At 37.4% G+C, this 22014-nt stretch overlaps 1 protein-coding gene across 5 annotated transcripts in view; it reads left to right on the plus strand.

Moving 5' to 3' along the window:
* SLIT2 (slit guidance ligand 2) overlaps positions 1–22014 on the plus strand; it is a 422038-nt gene that overhangs the window by 301927 nt on the left and 98097 nt on the right. For all 5 annotated transcript variants that reach the window (XM_054030535.1, XM_054030533.1, XM_054030537.1 and 2 more), the window contains exons 10-15: positions 9088–9159; positions 9806–9877; positions 12159–12230; positions 14007–14150; positions 14290–14453; positions 18713–18863. In XM_054030535.1, coding sequence (XP_053886510.1) covers positions 9088–9159; positions 9806–9877; positions 12159–12230; positions 14007–14150; positions 14290–14453; positions 18713–18863 — 675 coding nt within the window. The remainder of the gene's footprint in view (positions 1–9087; positions 9160–9805; positions 9878–12158; positions 12231–14006; positions 14151–14289; positions 14454–18712; positions 18864–22014) is intronic.

Below are 22014 nucleotides of genomic sequence, written 5' to 3' on the forward strand. Positions count from 1 at the left end.
GCAGAGAGTACTCTAGAATAAAAGTGGGTACTGAAGTTAGTTTGTACATGCAGTGGTGGGCAGAGGAAGGATTTGGAGGAGTGGGTAGAACTTTCCACAGTATATTTCCTGGATAGAAGTAAATAGGGAATAGTCTTTGAAAAGGTGTTTCAAGCAGATTAGCAACTTGATAATCAAAAGCAGGGTTTCATTGTAGAGAAACCCCAACCCAAAAAAAGAGAGATAATGCCATGAACATTAATTATTGTTTTTGTGGTGGTAAGGGCTTTATAAGGAGATCTTCTTATATGATAAGCAATCTTTCTGAGAGAGTCCAATCATTGATGAAGCATTTACTTAACTGTAGTCCATTATCTTATCTTATTTAATATGCTGCTAGCATTGGTTCTGGCTTTTGAAGGAGACACCATAGCCACTGTTTTGTGATACATATGTAATCACTTCTCATAAAATGAAAAAAAGTATTTTGAGGTTTAGGTAAGAAGAGATATTTTGAGGAAGACATTTGATATAACATCTATAGAGAACATTACAGATTCTCGCAAGATTTCGCACTCCTTTAGGCAGAGCCATGTGGTTTATAAACATTATGTAGTTGTTTTTTCAGCCCTCGCTAACTAAGCATAGTTGTATTCAGGAATTCAAAATATTTCATTTAATATGAGGCAGAAATATAAAGAAGTGTTTTTAATTACTGTGGGTTTTATCAGAAGGATGCAAATTTCCTTGAGATATTACTCTATCTGTGCTTTGTGACCCTGGAATGTGTCTAATTAGATTTTTCACAGAATGATGGATGCAAATTTGCACTGTGTAAAATTCAGATGATTCTAGGCAGATAAAGGAGGAGATTAGAGGATAACAAAGCTTGAAAACATGAATTTGATTTGCTTTCTTTATGGACAACATGGGGGTATAAAAGATTTTTCTTCTGTGTTTATATAATCTGATTTAACATTTTTTCTCTCTTGTACTAACCTTTTTTTCTGAAATGTGATGTGTTTTTAGAGTGTACACATTAGTTGAAGGTAATAAAAGGCATATTTAGATGATCCTACTATAACAAATCCTTTATCCTTGTAAGTTTATCCCAGCACTACATACTGAGTCTGTAAATCAGACCATACATCAGACTGTGCATCACACTGTAAATTTTCTACTAAAAGGAAGCATTTGGTAAAACTGACATGGAGCTTATTTTATTAAATACACTGGTAACTTGGTAGTTCATTAGTTAGCTGTAGAACTTTTTCTATTTTTAGAGCAGTATATTTTGTGGACAAAATTGTATAGTGGTAAATTTAATATGTCATTCTTACTTGCCATAACAAACTACAAAAACATTAAACTACACAATGTTAAATTAATAAGCAAGGCAGAAATCAAATAGCAATGCAGAAAAATTCAGTTAGGCTAAGTATCTGATGCACACCTTATTGGGCCTAGATGTTTTTATCAGATCTGCTTAAACAGGATAATTAATTTTTTGAAAATAGTTGTAATATATACATTTCACCCAAATAAACGCTGAAATGTCAGAATATCACAGCTAAGTGCCTGACTTATGATACAGTGTTTAATAATAATAATTAAGGATTACATATTGTCTGTTAGTATCATATAGTCTTTCTCTACAAACTTATATGGAGCGTCTTCTAATGTTTTTCTATTCTTGTATAATTACACTATTCTCATAAGTTACAATTTGTCACAAAACAATGTATTATCCAACTGTGGTGAGGGTGGGGGTTATATGTTTGTTTGTAGGGAACAGATGGGTAGGTTTAAAGAGATTATTAATTCCCTATGAAAATATGTCAACATTTCATATATTCTCAAATAGCATGAACAACCACATAAATAGCATACCAACTTGGACCAGAATTATTATAACACATTGTAGCACTAATGTATTGTACTTTGAAATCAAGAGGTCTGAATATATTATATGCTGAGGCTGAAGGATTTTACTGTTACCTGAAAAGATTTATATATATATAATCCTCTGATTAGTAAGAAAAACTGTTTTACCTGTTTCTGCTTTTTTGATAAGCTGATTCATCTTTGTGGAACCTTAATTGATTTATAATGTATTATCCAGACATCTGACCACTCCTGGAAAATCAAGAGTGGTCAGAGGTAGTCTACAAAATACAGAGTGGTTCAGATGAAGATAAGCAGTTCATATGTGATGGTCATCATCTTGGCTGCCACTGGGGACCATCAGACCTAACGGCATCAATCTCCATAGTTTGAGTTAATGAGCCATAATCTATAGCTGAGGCTGCTGGAGACTCACACTCAGGATGGATCAGCAGGATAGATGTGTAACACAGACTATTCATTGCCACACATGTGTAAGAAACTAAGTTTACTCAATATATTAAAACCTTTAGGCTAAACCCAAGAAGTTATTAAGAAAATTAAATAGTCCTGAACTTAATCAGAATACATGTTATAGATGTGAAAAGGCTTAACAGAGAGGTAAGTAAAGAATAGGAATGAATAGTCAGTTTTCATCATGGCAAAAAGTTAAGTCTTATGCCACAGGTTTCTATACCAACGTTAAAAATATTTATTAATAACCTAGAAAAGAATTGAGTAGTTGTGACGGGTTGGATCACAGAAACCCCCCCAGGGAGCTGCCACCCGATGTGCAAAGACTACCCCTGCTTCTGTTTTCCCTGCCAGCTCAGGACTCCAGCACCCTGTCTTGCTGAGCCAGCCACTCCTGTCTGGCTCTAACACAGATCCAGGGTCTGAATCACTTGTCCCAAAGCTGCAGGTTTACCTGAAAACAGCTCGCAGTAGTGTGCTTGTCTTTAGCACTCAGATGCCCAACTCCCAATGGGGTCTAAACCCAGATAAATCTGTTTTACCCTGCATAAAGCTTATGCGGGGCAAACTCATAAATTGTTCGCCCTCTATAACACTGATAGAGAGATATGCACAGCTGTTTGCTCCCCCAGGTATTAATACATACTCTGAGTGAATTACTAAATAGAAAGTGATTTTATTAAATTCAGACAGTAGGATTTAAGTGGTTCAAAGTAGTAACAGACAGAACAAAGTAAGTCACCAAGCAAAATAAACTAAAATGCACAAATCTATGCCTAATCAAACTGAATACAGATAATCTCACCCTCAGAGATGCTTCGGTACGTTTTTTCTCAGACTGGACACCTTCCAGGCCTGGGCACAATTATTTCCCCTGGTACAGCCCTTGTTGCAGCTCAGGTGATAGCTAGGGGATTCTTCATGATGGCTCCTCTCCCTCTCTGTTCTCTTCCACCCCTTTATATATCTTTTGCATAAGGCGGGAACCCTTTGTCCCTCTGGGTTTCCACCCCACCCCCCCACTGGAAAAGCACCAGGTTAAAGATGGATTCCAGTTCAGGTGACATGATCACATGTCACTGCAAGACTTCATTATTCACTTGCCAGCACACACATATACAGGAAGACTCACAGGTAAATACAGCCATCTGCAGACAATGGGAGTCATCAAGATTCCAAACCATCCTTAATAGCCCACCCTTTACATAATTACAATAGGCCCTCAGTTATGTTTTACACTTCTAGTTTTAGATGCAAGAGTGGTACATTTCTATAAATAGGATGATCACACTCAGTAGATTATGAGCTTTGTAATGATACCTTACAAGAGACCTTTTGCATGAAGCATATTCCAGTTACATGATATTCACTTATCATATTTTTATAAAACCATATAGACTGCACAACGTCACTGTAGTGAGGTGACAAAATTTGCAGATAACACAAGATTGTTTAGATTAATTAAAACAGAACATTTAGGAACTTCAGAGGGATCTTGAATTCATAATACAATGACTGATTAAGTACAATGTTGACACATGCAAGGTAATACATATTAGGATAAAATAATATAATTGTAACTCAGCATTCACACCTCTTTAAGAGCAGGTAAATCAGTGTGCCTTTTATTGGGGCTCGACCCTTTAAGGCAAGGGAATTTTGGACAGCATTGTTCCCCTGGACAGTCCAGAAATCAGGTGACCAAGAGGCAGCATGTGACTAGCAGGCTATATAAAGAAATGACTGTCATTCAGAAAGGAGGTACCAGAGTCAGGGCAAGATCAGGAGACTAGCTACAAAGTTTTCTGTAACTTTGTGTGACATTTAATGCAAATTGTTTAATTAGCCAATTACATGTGTCAAGAACATCATTTTTTGAAATACTTTGTGGATTTAGTGCTGATGAAAGGTGTTGGATTGAGACTAGATTTCTTTAAACGGTTCCCCCATCTAGTAGGAGCAGGTCTGAAGGACAGACTTCTAGACTTTAAGGTCAGAAGGGACCATCATGATCATCCAGTCTGACCTCCTGCACATTGCAGGTCACAGAACCTCACCCACCCACTCCTGTAATAGACCCATAACCTCTGGCTCAGTTACTGAAGCCCTCAGATCCTGGTTTAAAGACTTCAATTTACAGAGAATCCACCATTTACACTAGTTTAAACCTGCAAGTGACTTGTGCCCCAGGCTGCAGAAGTAGGCGAACTCCCCCCGGTTCTCTGCCAATCTGACTTTGAAGGAAATTTCTTCCCAACCCCAAATATGGCAATCAGTTAGACCCTAAGACATTTGCTGCTAGCAGTTGCAGATCAGCTACATGGCATTGTAGCCAGCCTCATACTATCCCCTCCATAAACTTATCAAGCTCAGTCTTGAAGCCAGTTAGGTTTTTTGCCCCCACTGCTCTTCTTGGAAGGCTGTTCCAGAACTTCACTTCTCTGATGGTTAGAAACCTTCATCTAATTTTAAGCCTAAACTTGTAGATGGCCAGTTTATATCCATTTGTTCTTGTGTCCACAGTGGTGCTTAACTTAAATAACTCCTCTCCCTCCCTGGTATTTATTCCTCTAATGTATTTATAGAGAGTAATCGTCTCTCCCCTCAGCCTTTATTTGGTTAGGCTAAACAAGCCACGTTCTTTGAGTCTCCTTTCCTAAAATAGGTTTTCCGTTCCTCGGATCATCCTAGTTGCCCTACTTTGCACCTCTTCCAGTTTCAATTAGCCTTTCTTAAACATGGGAGACCAGAATTGCACACAGTATTCCAGATGATAGGACCTTTATTCTTTGCACGTCAAAAGAAGGGGGCAGAGGCTTGTGGGAAGCCACAGGCAGCTTGTCAGGGAGCTACAGGGTAACCAGGGTAGTCTGAAAGGGGGTATGGTTGCTGGGCAGAAGGGAACCTGGGAGTGCAAAGTGGAGACTGTCTTGGGATGGCATTGGTTCGATTAACTCATGTCCCCTGTATTAGCCATTAGCTCCCATCACCCTCATTCTGTTCCCCCATTAGCCACTGCTCTCCATAACACCTGCTTCCTTTTAGCTTCCCCAGCAGTCCCTGTCCCCACCTTTCCTTCAGGTAGCCTCTCACCTCCCCTTCCCTGTCCCCGGATAGCTCTTGCCACTCCATCCTCCAACAGTTCCTCTGTTCTCCCCATTTCATACCACTTGTTCCTTGTTTCCCCTCCCACTTACCCACTGTAGCCCCTCACCTCTCCTGTCAGTGCAGTGACACTGTGCTGCCTCTTCTCTGCTGAGCTCCACGTGGCATTGGGGGAAAGAGTAGCCAGATGGGGAGGCAGAGAGGCTGCCTAGCTGTATGTTCAGCAGGTGCCACAGGAGCCTCTGGTGGGAGCCATGATAGACTACAGCCCAGAACCACATGATTGCCTGGCACCACCAGAATGCATGACATCCAGGCTGCCCTTTGGGAATATGTGAAGAGAGACTTGTTGCATTTCCTGGGGCTCTCTATCTCCCTTTGGTCCATTCCTCAGTCTCTCTTCTCTCACCATTGGTTGTGACTAGGAGGATTAGGAAAGGCTCATTCTCCTGTCTTTACTTGCTCGCAACCTTCCCTGATAGAGAGGAGAAAGAAGTATTGCTGCTGGGGTTTGTACAGTGCCTTTTTATCTCTGTCAGTATACAGAGCTGCTGGGGATTAAAGGGAATGGGGCCTAGCTGGTAGGGTCTCTTGTGGGAACTAGGACTGTCCTTGGTGGCTGCATGGGAAGCATCTGACCCCTGCATCTTTTTCTCCTCACTCATTCTTACAATTCAGATGATCAAACAGGCCCCATAAATGAGAGAATAAAGATGTGTGACAGGATCCCTGTGGTACAACCTGGAAGTATGGGACCGCTGTGCCCCCTTAATTCTCCAGCCTGGGTTGTCTCTCACCGTTCTTTGCCAGTGATAAGCAGCAAACCCCTCTAAGCCCTGTTATCACTCAACCACAAGCATGCAGAGGCACACACAGCTATACACAGGGAAACACCAGCAAATCTCCCAAGCCCCTGTCTTGCACCCCAGAAGTATACCATCTTACACTGCTCAAGTCCTTCTCTTGAACAATCCAAGCTCATTAATTAGTTCTCCACTTCATTAAAGGAAAGTGGACATGCACTAGCCTATGTAATCTGAGCAAATTCTCCAAGCACTTTGGAGAAACTCTCTGGTAAGAATAAAATGTTAAAGTAAGTTTATTAACTACCGAAAGATTATACATAATTATAAGTGGCAGGTATAAAGATCAGGGATAGGTACTTCAGAAAATGAAAATTAAACATGCATTCTAAATCCTAAACTTTTAGACTAAGCAAGTTTTGAATCAAACAACTTTTCTCACCCCACTGTTGCAAGTAGGTTACAGTTCTTCATATACAGGCTGAATTTCCTTCCCAGCCTGGGACCAATCTCCTCAGTTCAAAGTCTTTATCTTCCCAGCATTTTTGTTGCCTTCTTCATAGGTGTGGGAGGAGAGAGGTGGTCTCATGATGCCACTGCCCCTTATTTTATACTCTCAATCAAGGCCCTGATGGGCCTTGCTGAGTCACAGAGCTGAGCAATCCCCATTGTATAGTGCGTGCACAACTGTCTCTTACAGAATTGTAAATCTCTTGTTTACAACTCCCCTGCTGATCAATGGTCATTTAAAGCCAGCCTGGGTGTGGGTCACCACCCTTTTATTCACCGGAGAGCTAGCAGTGGGCGTCTCTCAGACTCACAACATATTTCAATAACAATCATATAGCAAAATCTCATAACATAATACACTAAATTATATACATATTTTGACAGAACAATGAGTTTCACCAGATCATGACCTTTCATATGATACCTTGCAAGGCATGCCTTGGATGAAATATTACAACCATGTACCAATGATGAATATGGGAGTTACTGGGTGCTACTTTGAGGTACAGCATGTCACAGTGGGTCTAGCCCACATGATACAGATGAGTGGACAGTGCTGCATCATGGTTTCAGAAGCCTTTTTGACCAACAATCCCTGCGTGAATTTTACAACAAGTGATTCCAAATACCCAGTGCAGTGAATTCACAAAACCTAGATTCCTTATGTTAAATGGATTTTCAATTTTCTATTTTATATTGCTCTGAGGTACACATGTCCAACTCCCATGGATTACAGTAGGACTTGCATGCTTATATGTGAAAAGAGAGTGTGACCCTTATTTCATAGGCACATTAGGTAGGTTTTGAACTGCAATGTCTATGCTGTTTATATTTTTGTGGTGGGGCTAGGAAACAGCAAAATAGACTGGTTAGTTTCATTTTGAAAAGCAGAACTTCCTATAGTTCTGAGAGTTGAAGAGAATATTAAAAAATCACCATAGTTTACAATCTTATTACTTTTAAATGGATCGTTCTATTTAAACCCATTTCTAAGACTGTATGTTCCATGGTACAGATATCCAAACATTTCCTTTTTATAGTTAACTCTCAGTACATAGTTTTGAATAATTATGCAAAACAATTATTTATTGGTTATTTTGGACTTAGTGGGCCAAATCATCCCCGTCATAACTCCTTTGAAAGCTAAATAGTATTAGCTGAGAGAAATTTGGCATATTATATCTAAATTGACAGTAAACAACTGACAATTCATATGTATTCGCCTGGATCTTCCCTTTATATTTTTATATGGTGCCTTGCCTTTCTCGATGCTATAACTCTCTGGGAACCTACAGATGCAAGTGCGTGATGGGCATTTTCAAATAAAAATGTAGGAGCTTTTTTATGATTACAAATAGAACTATACCTAGAATTCTAACCCTAAAACACACAGTGTCCTCCAAAGAAGTCGCTTCCACTCTAGGAAGGTTTTGGTAGTGCTTGTGAATTGCTTGACTTCATAGTAAATGGACAGTAGGACTTCCTCAGCGTAATCTTTCCACATGTATACTCCTGATGCTACTATTAATGATCCTAAATAAATCTGCTTACAGTGTGTCCTACTGAGATGAGAAACAAGTTCACATTCTGCATTGTATCTACAGCAAATCGTCATCCACATCATTATGCATATATGGGAAAGTGGCAGTTGATGTAGAGTAAAAAGTTAGGTACACTATTGGTTAAAACAATAGTGGGAAGTGAACACATGCAATCTTGATACTTAAGATAAAAATAACCTTGTTACCTAGTAAGCTTAAAGAAATTGTTTGGCAGTTCACATGCAAAACCATTACACTAGCAATGTTGCATGTGCCAGCATATCTCAGTTATTCAGTGCTAGTATTCTTGCTCAGATTTTCCTATAATTTAGATACTTAAGTGTCTAACTTGTTTACATAAATCTCTTAATCTGTCTAATGTGTAAATATGAATCCCTGGCAAGTATTTGGAGTTTCATAAAAGTGTAAGACTACTAAACATACGTAAGTTAGATCTGAAGAAAGAGTTTAACTATTTGTACTTCTTGACTGAATTATGCAAAAATCCCAGATAAGTGGTATATGTCAGATGAGATCGACCTGTAATTTATAGTGTTGCAACTCTGTATGTGAAGAAGAGAACATGTTTATACAGCCAAAAAATGAATTTTTGAAATTAAAACAATTATTGACCCTGATTCTCATGGCATAAACCTGTACTCCAGTAGAAGGGAAAAGTAACTGTGATTAAATACATCTCTGTTAATTTATTCTGACATGAATTATACACATTTTAGATTGTTCTTCAGCATTACATTTTTGTATTTTTATGGTATTGTTTTTCTTTGCAGACGGTTGGAGCAAAATTCAATCAAGGTCATCCCTCCTGGAGCTTTCTCACCATATAAAAAGCTTCGAAGAATGTGAGTGAGAAATATTTTAGAATTATATAAAAACATTTTTATAAAACAGGTCATGGTCATACAAAGAAATTCCCATCAAAGTATGAGTATTTAAGAGTGTTTGACAGCCAGAGGATTAACTAATATGGCTGTCTGATTGCTTAGATCGTATAGTGTCTTTGTCATGTTAATAACAATCGCTGGTAACTCAATGTAATGATACTAACTAATATGAATGTATATATAGAGAAATAGTGTGTCACTATAATGAAAATAATCGCTTAACAGATTTTTTGGAACATATTTTGAAATGACATACCATTGTCATTTCATAATTCCATTGATGCTGTAAGGTCCTGTTGCCATATCAACCTAACTCAAACAATACTTCATAAAATGTATTTAACCCTTTTATTATTACTAAAAATAAATCTAATAATTATTTTGTATGACTATTTATTTTACATAACCATGTGGTATTTCAGTGTAATGTGGTGATTTTAGTGCTTTGATGTTTTAATTTTTCAATTTTGTCTCACAAGGCCAAACTAAATATTTAGGTTTAGTCTTTTCTCCAATGACCGAAGCTAATTACATAATATTTTAATAGTTATTTTCTGTGGAATGGGCTAGAATTCATTTAATATATCCTCATTTCTTATTTTAGTGACCTGAGCAATAACCAGATCTCTGAAACAGCTCCAGATGCTTTCCAAGGCCTGCGTTCACTCAATTCACTGTAAGTATCAATGTGATTGTCTCAAAAGAAAGGCAAAATTTCTAACATTTGTGGTATTCAATTTTTAAAAATGTTTGGCTTCATGCAAAATTCTCATTTAATCTTCATTTTTCTTGCCCTTGAAAACTGTAAGATAACGTCAGAGATGTCAGAACTATAACCTGACATCATGTTGTGGCTGAATGCTAAAATTTCTTAGATTCAGGTCTTGAGAAGGATCCATGTGCTATTAATTTTAAAAGGTCCCAGCTGGATCCTTTGATAACTTGGAGCAGTAAGCCAGTCAGGGAATGGAAAACACACCTCTTCTCATGCCGTATTCACTCATGTTAAATTGAAAAATACTGTCTGGAGTAAACTCATGATGATTTAAAATTTGTTCCACTTTGAAAATGGCAGGTTTGTCCCCTTTTTATCATGATCATTAGCAGAAATTATGACAATTCATGCTGATCAGTTTTGTGAATAAACTTAGTTTTCACATGCAAAGCTTACAAAGTGAATACTGATAGCCTCATGCTACTTTACTCTCCATCCATTAGAGAATAGGACCTTTTGTTTTTTTCAACTTCTGTCATTTGATCCTTAATTATAATTAAGTACTGTTTTACTGCTCCTACTTGACTTTGTTTTCACAGAATTGGTTACTTCAGAAATACTTTGAAGTGGAATGGAAGTTTATACAGTTTATTTAAAATTACTTCCTTTATTGCAGACAGGGCTTCCACTACTTTGGCAGTTCTAAAGGATTCTAAATATAATGATTTTTTTTTTTTTTTGTTCCCCTGAGGAGCATCCATTTTATTTTCACACATCCCATTCTATCTGCTTTTTCACATTAAAATATTGGCTCCTATTAAAGCTGTATAGGAAGATGCTATGCAAGCTGCTTCTCAAATTATTTCATCAGAAATTGTCTAAATACATGGAACCAGCTGTTCTACTGTTATAAGAAAAAAATCATAATTGTAATTAATTTTTCTAACTAAAACCAAAAATTAGAAAGTTATGGATTTTAGGGAATAGCTCTTTCCAGATAAGCATTTACCTAATGAAGACAGATTGCCCTCTGTGAAATAATCTCTCCTCAAATAATACTTTTGAAGATCTGAAAGGGTAAATGATTAAAGCATTATGTGATTTAGTTAAGAAAAATATTGCATAAGTGCTACCTACAGGAAATCTTGACTTAAGGGGCTAAATGTAACTTGTTCTGGTTTTCTATGTATGGGATGGTCTTTTTGTAAAAGGCACTGGTCTGGGAGTTGAAGACTTGGGTTCTACTCCCTGCTCTGCCATCGACATGGTGTGTGTGAACTTCAGCTAATCATTTTGTTTTTCTGTGCTTTACTTTCCCCATCTATAAAATGGAATGTCATATGTACCCTCTTAGTAAAATGCAGTGAGATCTTTGGATTAAAAAGTGCTAGAAAAAGAGCTAAGTATTCTTATTGTACTTTGTGCATATACCATAATGCATATTTTATCAGTCTGTGTTGTTTTCTTAAGGTTGCAAAGCCAAGAACTCAAAAGCTAGGAAGTATTATTGCTGCATGATTTTTTTTATTTTACAAACCTACTTTAACCTTCACATCAGTTGTTGCCTCCAGGGTCTTCACAAAGTGCCATTGTGGGTCTCAGAGTTGCAGTTTGGAAACCTTTAGTACAATATATAATTTTTTACTGGACTTTTAACTAATTTTCTTAGTCAAATGAACATTTTGACTTATATCATGTGTCAGTAAAGAAGATGATATATTTCATTAGGAGATATGGCAGCTCAGTGTGTTAGGGATTAGCAGGTAAACTCTTCCACTTCTGAAAGAGTATGATGGAGTTTTATTTTAGTGTCTGCTGTAGAATCAACAATGAGAAACAAATTCAGACACAAATCTTTAGTATCAGGGTGTCTCTGTCAGTGATACTGGCTGCTATCTGGAGCCATGTGGTACATAAAAAAATAAACTGCTTAGAAGAAAGTCGTCTTGTCAGTACTTATACTTTATTACCCACTGACCAGTTTATCTGTAGACTGTTTCCTATCAGCTTGTTAAAGTAGATACTTGGGCCCTGATCCTGCAATGGTCTTTGTAGGGTCAGATTTCTGCACCCATACAGGGGAGCTTGCCGGGGTATTACTTTTAAGTCCCAAATGTCTTGGTTATTTCTATTTAGAATCATTTCAGGGAAGACGGAAGAAGTTTCTTTCTGTCTTCCAAGTCAGATCCAGAAAACTTGTACCTTAATAGTAGCCACCTTGATTGATTCTTTTTTGTTACAGTGTCCTCTATGGAAATAAAATTACAGAACTTCCAAAAGGCCTGTTTGAAGGACTCTTCTCTTTACAATTGCTGTGAGTATTTGTTTAATGCTTATTTCATTTTGAATTAACTGGTGGGAGTGGGGATTGGACTTGAAACTTTGATATGTACCCAGAAAAGAAGGGATAGGAAATTATCCCTATATGCAATATCAGATGTGCGGTGAAATCATTCATTTTAGTTTTAGTAGACAAAACTAGAGGAGTCAAGACTTCTAGATTCTATCCCTGGCTCTGACTTTTGTTTGTAAGGTGTTCCTTTGATCAAGTCATGTACACTCTGTGTCCCAGTTTACCCACCATTAAAATGGATATAATGTTGACCTGTCTTGTGAAAATTAGATAACTATGCAAAGTGCTTTCAGATCCTTGAGCTGAAGGTGTTGTATACACCGAGTACCAGTAGAGAGTCTACATTTATCACAGTAGAAATATATGATTTAACAGTGAGTATCAAGGGGAGCATCCTGGTGATATGTTTATCAAACTTTCTCAAAAGATTCAGCAGGATTGACAGTGCAGTTGTAGTACTGTCTAAAAATAGATTGTGTGCACTAAGCCATAAATCAGCAGTGATGTTCTGCAGTGGAGAATCTGGGAATTGCTGGCTTGTAGCTGTAAAGTCTGATGATCTTAGAAAATAACATCTACCCACTTGATTAGAAGCTTTTCTTGCCCAGACTTTATAGAGATGTGATAGGCAAAATTTCTCCTATAAATTCTTCTGGAAGAAAGTGGCAAACTAGGAAGTCAGTGATGTGAAAATATAAATCATAGCACCATCTGGGGTTGATGTTTCATCTTTAGATCCTGATACAGTACTCAAGAAAGCATTTGTCTTTGTTTCCTTCTGAGAGGAGTTTGTTACCGAGAATTATATTCACTGAAAGATCAAAGATAAATCTTTGTTTCTATTCACGCTATATTGAAAGCTCCACTATACTCTGATAAATTTTGCAGCGCCTTTCCTTATTTTATTTGAAGTGCATGTCCTCCCTTGACCACACTTCTGTTCAAATACAAATCCACCTTTACATTGCAGTAAAACCCAGTTTTTCAAAGCATAGAACACACTAACTTCACTATTCACCCTGATCAATGAAGAAAAGGGAAGAATCAAAAGGGATATGATTTGAAAAATCCAACAAGTTTCATGATAAACTTAATTTTTGTTGTTGTTTAAAAAAGGTAATAGACTTCTGTAAAAACACTCTTCCTTTTTATCTTTTTATATTTGTAATATGGGAGGGATGGGGGAAAAGTGTTTGTCTTTGGAGATGGAGAAGAAAATCAGATCCAGGAGATATCTGGACTAAATCTTATTCTGTGCCACCAGTTTTTTACTATAACTTCTGGAAATGTGGCCATATGCTGATTAGTAACATGTAATTAAGCATTGCATTGTACATCTCTCCCAGCTAATGCACACAATGTTCAGTCCTTCTTTTGGGAAAAAGGCAAAGTTTTCCTTGCCCATACTTGATTTCTCAAGCTCATTTCCTTGCTCAAATAAACACCACCTACATACATTTCATGAACACACACAACACTGCGATTTTACTAAAGAAGTCAGTGCATTTCAACTCCTATGTGTAAATGGTACAGAATAATTACAGAACACCTAAATAAGTTATTTTAATTCAATAAAAAAAATGCACACTTGTTAATTAAGGTTTGTATAATATTAAACAAAATAACCTTCTTGTTCCGGTTGCAAATGGGTACAAAGAATTATTGGTGATACCACAGTGAAGCTTGAGTGACAATAAACTAATTCTTTCTATTTTATAATTGTCTTTCATATAACAGATTATTAAATGCCAACAAGATAAATTGCCTACGAGTAGATGCTTTCCAAGATCTACACAACCTGAACCTTCTCTCTTTGTATGATAACAAGCTTCAAACCATTGCTAAAGGCACCTTTTCACCCCTACGGGCAATTCAGACTTTGTATGTATACTTTTATTTGTGTTGTATGTAATGCAACTTTCTATTTATGTTTGTTTTCTATAACATAAGAGCATTTCAGGAATAGTTGAGACCAATTGCAAATAACGTGTAAAAAAAATTTTTTTTTCCTTCATGAAAGGCATTTGGCTCAGAACCCATTTATTTGTGACTGCCATCTGAAGTGGCTGGCGGATTATCTTCATACAAACCCTATTGAGACCAGTGGTGCCCGTTGCACCAGCCCCCGCCGTCTGGCAAACAAAAGGATTGGCCAGATCAAAAGCAAGAAATTCCGCTGCTCAGGTAATTTGCTTAGTTCAGCTGCTATTTCTCTTTTATTGCCAAAAACAGTGGTTACAGAAGTTTTAATAAAAGCAGCTGGTTCTCTACTGAATTATTAAACATTGCAGAACCTTTTTTGTTCTTCTACTGAACAAAGAGGAAAATAATGGGCGGCTCACATTATTTGATCATGGAATATATTGTAGTTAACACATTTGGCACTAAATCTAACTAGCACTAAATCTAACCGAAGAAATGTAATATACAGCACTTCAGAATGAAATGATAGAGTTATTCTCTACAAGGATTACCAGCATAAATCATTTAAACAAAGTTTCACAAGGCTTTGGAATACGTGAAAGATCTAAATATTTCCAGCTAAATATGGAAACATGACCTATTCGTGTTACACAGGGAGCTTACCTCATACTGAAATTTACTGTTTGCTTTTTCTAATCTTATTCCATTTCCTACTTACATTTTTCTAAGCCCTAACCTCTGTCATATGGTATCCAGCTGTTCCAGGTGCATTTCACATTCTACAGTTTATTCAGCCTTGAGTGCAAATACCGAAAGAAAACTGTTTATTATCCATGTTCCGGATATAGTTATAACTATTCACATGTCGTTTATCAGCTTTTGTTGTGAAAACACTTTTTTTCACATAATTATCTGCAGTTAACTGTAGTCCATATTTAATCTAATAGAACACATTCTCTGCTTGCTGACATTCAGGTGCATCTTCTATTTTTTCTCTTTGTTTTTATTTAGCTAAAGAACAGTATTTCATTCCAGGTAGGTTTGGCTCTGCAGTAAGACTGACTAACTGCAGACACCCTCTCCTCTCCCCACCCAAAAGCAAAATTTGTCATAGCTTTAGGAAACTGATGCATGTGTTTTAAATATAGTCAATACTCTATAGATAAATATATTTTCTTGTGTAGATTACTAGTAGTTCTGTTTTCTGAATATGAGGGCTTTGCATGCAGCTCCTGATATCTTTTTTTTTGTCTCACAAATCTGCACATAGCCTATGAAAATGGTACTTTTATTTACATTAGTTAGAAGGTTGCACCTGTTACTATATATTCCAACTGACATCTTTACCTACCTTGTATATCTCACCTACTGTAACACTGTTTTTAAAATGTAGCTGTTGAGCTGCTTTTAAATACAGAAAATCTTTCTACTGTCAAAGAGCTAGTACAACTTAAAGCCACTTTAAAAAATTACCCTTTCTTGCTTTGCTTTTATGCTCTAAACCAGCAGTTCCCTGCTGTCTATCTGCAACTATTGCTTGCTCACCTGTGACCCTATGATTCCTGTGTTTTATGAAATCACAACAGAATGCCAAGAAAAGAATGGTGATGTTCTTCATTAAAGGCATTTTAAAATCTCTCACACACATTGTGCGTTAGAAATACTTTTTGTTAAAGAGGAAACAAAATTTAAGAGTTGGGGTGAAACAGTAATGTAAACATCACTTTCAAGTACTGTAATACTGTGACATTTTCCAAAGGAAAAATGATATTGCCCTAGCTCTTTGAAATTTGTTTCTTTCCCCTTTGCTGTCAAGCGTGTGCACTGCTTTCTTTATAGACAAATACTTACGTTATGTTCCTAACAGGTGATAAATAATTGATTGGCCAAGTACACAAGTGTATAACTACAAAAAGCTTCTCTCATAGTTTAATATCTAGAAAAATATTTACAGTAGCTTATTGAATGCACTTGTTCTTTCAAACACTACATATATATTGTCTTTCTGCAGTGTTTTAAATACTGATTTATTGATTGATCTTACCTATTACCTTTTAAACTGGTATCTTTAACCGCTTTGCTTTTATTGCCATGCAGTTTTCTTTTTAAACTGGAATGATCGTGTGAGATTTTTTCATGTCCTTCTACTAATAAGTTGGCTTGAGTTTTATAGGGGAAAAAGAAAATTGGACAAGGACGGTAGTTTTCCATCACTGGCAGCAGTAGCAACTTCTTATTTTAAAATAGCTTACAGTGCGAGAGGGAGATCTGATTTCCCCAAACTATCTGGCCACCTGAATTCCATAATGAGTAGAACAGCTGTATTCCTCACACAGAGAGACTTCTACTCAATATTGCCAAAATGGCTTTTGTCTCTAAATTAGAAGCATTTTACTAGCAAGTATCTTTAACAGGCAATTTATAACATGGCCACGCACAGCTCTGATTTATTTACCTTCAAGAAATAATATCCTACTTAAAGTTGTAATTGCTAAAATGTGAAACATATCAGGAAGTTCTGAGAATATTACTTTTTGAAGTGTGGCTTCAGTGTATCCTCTTCCTATTAAGTAACTAATGGACATAGTGTACAATGTGCAACATTTCTTCAAACTTTGGAGATCTTGACCTAAATATTTTATGTGATTTAGTTTGAACTACTATGCATATACAAGTTAGATTTTTTTCTTGCTCATAAGTAATTCTCAAAGCCCATTTAAAAAAAAAAGTTGGATACACTTCATGCTTAGATAAACATAATTAAAAAAAGTCAGCATTTTCTATAACAGGTTAAATGTAGACTTTTTATAGCTGAGAGATCTGGGTCCACAGACACTTAAACTATTTTAACAGTATTCCCACATAGTCATGTTTGAAGACTAAAGGTTATAACAGTAATAAAGCAGGAACCTGAACAAATCCTGCTTTTGTATTAGTTCATAAAATATTTCAAGTAGTTATGTCATATACATTACTTGAAGCTAAGTAGACGCTAAAATATTACAGTATGTGAGGCCTCTTTTGTTCTATGGTACTTGTGACTGTTTCCCCAAAGTTTCTTTGATTATTTTTTTTATTTTAAGTGGCTTAGCATACATTTGTATACAGCAGCATTACTCTATCTTATCGTAATAAAAGAATTTTTAAAAAGATAAATTATACCACATGAAAAGTATAATCATCTATAAATAGTTCATAATTAATCTCTACCCTTTAGCTTAGTTGAAGTTTTGTATGCCACTTAAAATGAATTCTTCTCTGTCCTAGAGATGGTGCCTCATTGCAACATCCTGTAATCAAAGAAATAATATTGAGGCAAGAGAGTGAGAGTGCTTAGTTTCATGTTTTTATTTTAATTGGGATTACTCTGTCTTTCTTTCCTTCTTGGCTATCTTTACTTTTGCAGGAGTTCACCATTTTGGCTGTAAGTAAAGTTCAGTGTCTGAACTAAGTCACAGTGTACTTCCCATCCCTGGTGCACCTTCTTCTTCTAGTGTCTTTCCACCTTTGTCCAAGAAGAACCCACAGGTCCTTTGAGCTTCTTTCTGTTTTCCCTGTCACCCACCCTCAGTTCCTTACTGGATGTTTTCTGCTGATATGTATAGGATTTTATTTTTGTTCTGTTGATTGTGGGAAATGGCGGAAGAAACTTGCAATGTGGTCTATTTCTTGTACTTTTTAGTTAAGCTGTGACAGTAATACTGTTACAGTGGCAGTGGACATTCTGTAATAGGAATGCCATGTCATGTAAGCAAGTATTAAACTTCAAGAGATTCTGTAGCTTTTCCCTACTCCTTCCTCTTTTTCCCTTGCTCTTGTCCTTGGCCTAGTGGATGCAGTTATGATAATTTAGCGAGATTTTCTGTTGTGCTTGATCTAACCATGTGGTTGCAAGGTATGAGTAAAACATGGTTCTGTCAAGCACCATGGAACGTCACGCAGCTTTCTACAGCATGGCAAGCTGCTGAGGCTTAAGTCAGGATTATACATTTTTAAAATTAAAGGAGAAAATAGGGCTTTGAATCTTATGTATTTGAGATTATGTGGAGGATTGGGGACTGTAAAAGAAATGACTATAGAAGGTTAATGAAGTCCAGTCAACAACAAAAAGAGTAACAAGAGAAAAAAGAAATGGCATACAAGAATCTATTAAATCTTGACACACAGAGAGAAAAATAAATTCTGTAATAATCAGTGGCATTTGTGTAATTAGATGGAAACCAGGCAAGATTGGCTGACAGCACAATCAGCAGAAAGTACAGCTGTGAAAAGCTTAAGTTTTTAGTGTTCTCCCATCATATGAACTTGGTCACAAATTTTTCCAGCATATCTCAAGCCCCTGTATTTTAACCCTCTCTTGAAGCCTTAATGTCTGTTTAGTAGCACAAAGTTTACCAAACATTTCTCAAGTTATTTGTCTATACTCTACATTGCAGATCTGTCATTTTAATTTTCTCATGAGAAATGAATCTCATACTCTATGGACTCAGTGTCTGTATTTTGCCTTGACTCTTCCACAGGCACCGAAGATTACAGATCAAAACTAAGTGGAGACTGCTTTGCAGATCTGGCTTGCCCTGAAAAATGCCGCTGTGAAGGAACCACAGTGGACTGCTCCAATCAGAAGCTCAACAAAATTCCTGACCACGTCCCCCAATACACAGCAGAGTTGTAAGTTCAACCCGCAATAATATGCTGCTCGCCAGTGGGAGTACAGCTAAAATTTTGGTATGAAAAGTCAACACAGCTTAAAAGAAAGAAGGGAAAAAAGAAGCTCAAACTACTCCCCTCCCCCTCCTCATTGTTTTGAATATTGAACGATGTTATAACCAAATTTAAAGCATTTTTGTTAACACTCAACCCATTGAAGTGTTATAGTACATCAAAAGCAAAACAGAATACCTAAACTAACAAAAAATAACAGGGTAACTGCTGAACCATGCCATGTTTCCACTCCATGATTATCTGCTGTTTATTTTATTTTTTTATTGTGTGTGGGGGGGTGGGAAGGGCATTATTTTTTATTTATATAAAAGTAGCAAATCGGTGACCCAATCAAGAAGCAGGACCACATTATGCTCAGTGATGTACAGACATGTAACAAAGAAGACAGTTTCTGCCCCAGATTGTTCACAGTGTACATGTCAGACGGGAAACAAGTGGTGGATGAAACAAACAGGAAAGGACTGGGTTGTGAGGATGAGAGAAAAATAACACAAACAGAGTAGAGCAGAAGAAGAGAAGTCACAGCTTGGTGCTTACCTAACCAGTACCAGATGGAAGTGATTTGTAGGCATTACAGCAGAGGTAGGTTTCAAAGAGGAATTTAAAGGGAGATTAAATTCAGACAGTTTTATGGGTTTGTCCCATGCATAGGGGGCAGTATGGATGGAAGTGCAGAAGTGCTTCAGAATTAAGCAAACAGGTGAATGACCATTATTGACAGATTTCAGAGTAGCAGCCGTGTTAGTCTGTATCCGCAAAAAGAACAGGAGTACTTGTGGTACCTTAGAGACTAACAAATTATTGACAGAGTGAGGTAAGGAGCATAAATTCTGACAAGTCAAGTGTAAAAGTATTTTAGGCAGGCCAAAAAAAAAAAGAATATGGAGAGCAACTAGCAAAAGACACAAAAACTAACACCAAAATATTTTTAATTACATCAGAAGTGGAAAGCCAGTCAAATAATCGGTGGGACCACTGGACAATCAAGGTGCTAAAGGAGCACTAAAGGAGGACAAGGCCGTTGCAGAGAAGCTAAATGAATTCTTTGCATCAGTCTTCACTGCTGAGGATGTGAGGAAGATTCCCACACCTGAACCATTCTTTTTGGATGCCAAACTGAGGAACTGTCACAGATTAAGGTGTCAATAGAGGAAGTTTTAAAACAAAATGATAAACCAGAACCAGATGGTATTCACCAGGAGTTCTGAAAGAACTCAGATATGAAATTGCAGAACTACTAACTAGTATGTAACCTACCGCTTAAATCAGCCTCTATACCAGATGACTGAAGGAAAGCTAATGTAACATCAATTTTTAAATAAGGCTCCAGAGGAAATTCTGACAATTACAGGCCAGTAAGCCTAACTTCGGAATCAGGCAAATTAGTTGAAACTGTAGTAAAGAACAGAATTATCAGTTGAATACATGAGTCAACACAACCTTTGTAAAGGGAAATCATGACTCACTAATCTATTAGAAAACTTTGAGGGTTCAAATAAGCATGTGTATGAGTGTGATCCCATAGATATAGTGTACTTGGACTTTAAGAAAGCTTTTGACAAGATCGCACACAAAAGGCTCTTAAGCAAAGTAAGTGCAGTCAGGGGATGAGAGGGAAGGTCTTCTCATGGATCAATAATTGGTTATAAGATAGGAAATAAAGGGTAGGAAATAAATGGTCAGTTTTCACAATGGAAAATGGTAAATCATAGAATCTCAGGATTGGAAGGGCCCTCAGCAGGTCATCTAGTCCAACCCCCTGCTCAAAGCATGACCAGTCCCCAACTAAATCATCCCGGCCAGGGCTTTGTCAAGCCTGACCTTAAAAACCTTTAAGGAAGGAGATTCTACCACCTTCCTAGGTAACCCATTCCAGTGCTTCACCACCCTCCTAGTGAATTTTTTCCCCTAATATTCAACCTAAACCTCCCCCTCTGCAACTTGAGACCATTACTCCTTGTTCTGTCATCTGCTACCACTGAGAAGAGTCTAGATCCATCCTCTTTGGAATTCCCTTTCAGGTAGTTGAAAGCAGCTATCAAATCCCCCCTCACTCTTCTCTTCTGCAGACTAAATAATCCCTGTTCCCTCAGCCTCTACACATAAGTCATATGCTCGAGCCCCTTAATCATTTTTGTTGCCCTCCGCTGAACTCTTTCCAATTTTTCCACATTCTTCTTGTAGTGTGGGGCCCAAAACTGGACACAGTACTCCAGATGAGGCTCACCAATGGCGAATAGAGGGGAATGATCACGTCCCTTATCTGCTGGCAATGCTCCTACTTATACACCCCAAAATGCCATTAGCCTTCTTGGCAACAAGGACACACTGTTGACTCATATCCAGCTTCTCATCCACTGTAACCCTTAGGTCCTTTTCTGCAGAACTGCTGCCTATCCACTTGGTCCCTAGACTGTAGCAGTGCCCCAGTAAAGGTCCCCAAGGACCTTCACTGGGACCAGTGCTGTTCAACATGTTCATAAATTATCTGGAAAATGGGGTAAACAGTGAGATGACAAAGTTTACAGAAGATCAAAGATTACACAAGATAGTTAAATCCAAAGTTGACTGCAAAGAGTTACAAAAGGATCTCACTAAACTGGGTGACTGGCAAACAAAATGGCAGATGAAGTTCAATGTTGTAAAGTTCAAAGTAATGCATATTGGAAAACACAATCGCAACTATACAAAATGATGGATTCTAAGATAGGATGTTAGGCTATATGGACAATTGGTCTGCCCCAGTCTGGCTGTTCTTATGAGTTGATGCCTTGATGTGCTAGTAGACCTGGCAGATAGGGTGGACTAAATGGTGAAGGGGCTTAAAGGTAAAGGGAAGGAGCTTGTGTTTGATGCAGTGGAAGAATGAGAGCCAGTGAAGAGTAGAGAGCCAGTAATATAGTCAGAATGACAAGCCAGAAAGGTGGTGCTAGCAGCAACATTTTGAATGGATTTGAGCTTGTGTTTGATGCAGTGGAAGAACGAGAGCCAGTGAAGAGAAGCAAGAAGTGGAGTAATATAGTCAGAATGACAAGCCAGAAAAGTGGTGCTAGCAGCAACATTTTGAATGGATTTGAGGAGGTGCAATGTAACTGAT

This window comes from Malaclemys terrapin, chromosome 5 (assembly GCF_027887155.1).
Source record: "Malaclemys terrapin pileata isolate rMalTer1 chromosome 5, rMalTer1.hap1, whole genome shotgun sequence".
Taxonomy (NCBI): Eukaryota; Metazoa; Chordata; order Testudines; family Emydidae; genus Malaclemys; species Malaclemys terrapin.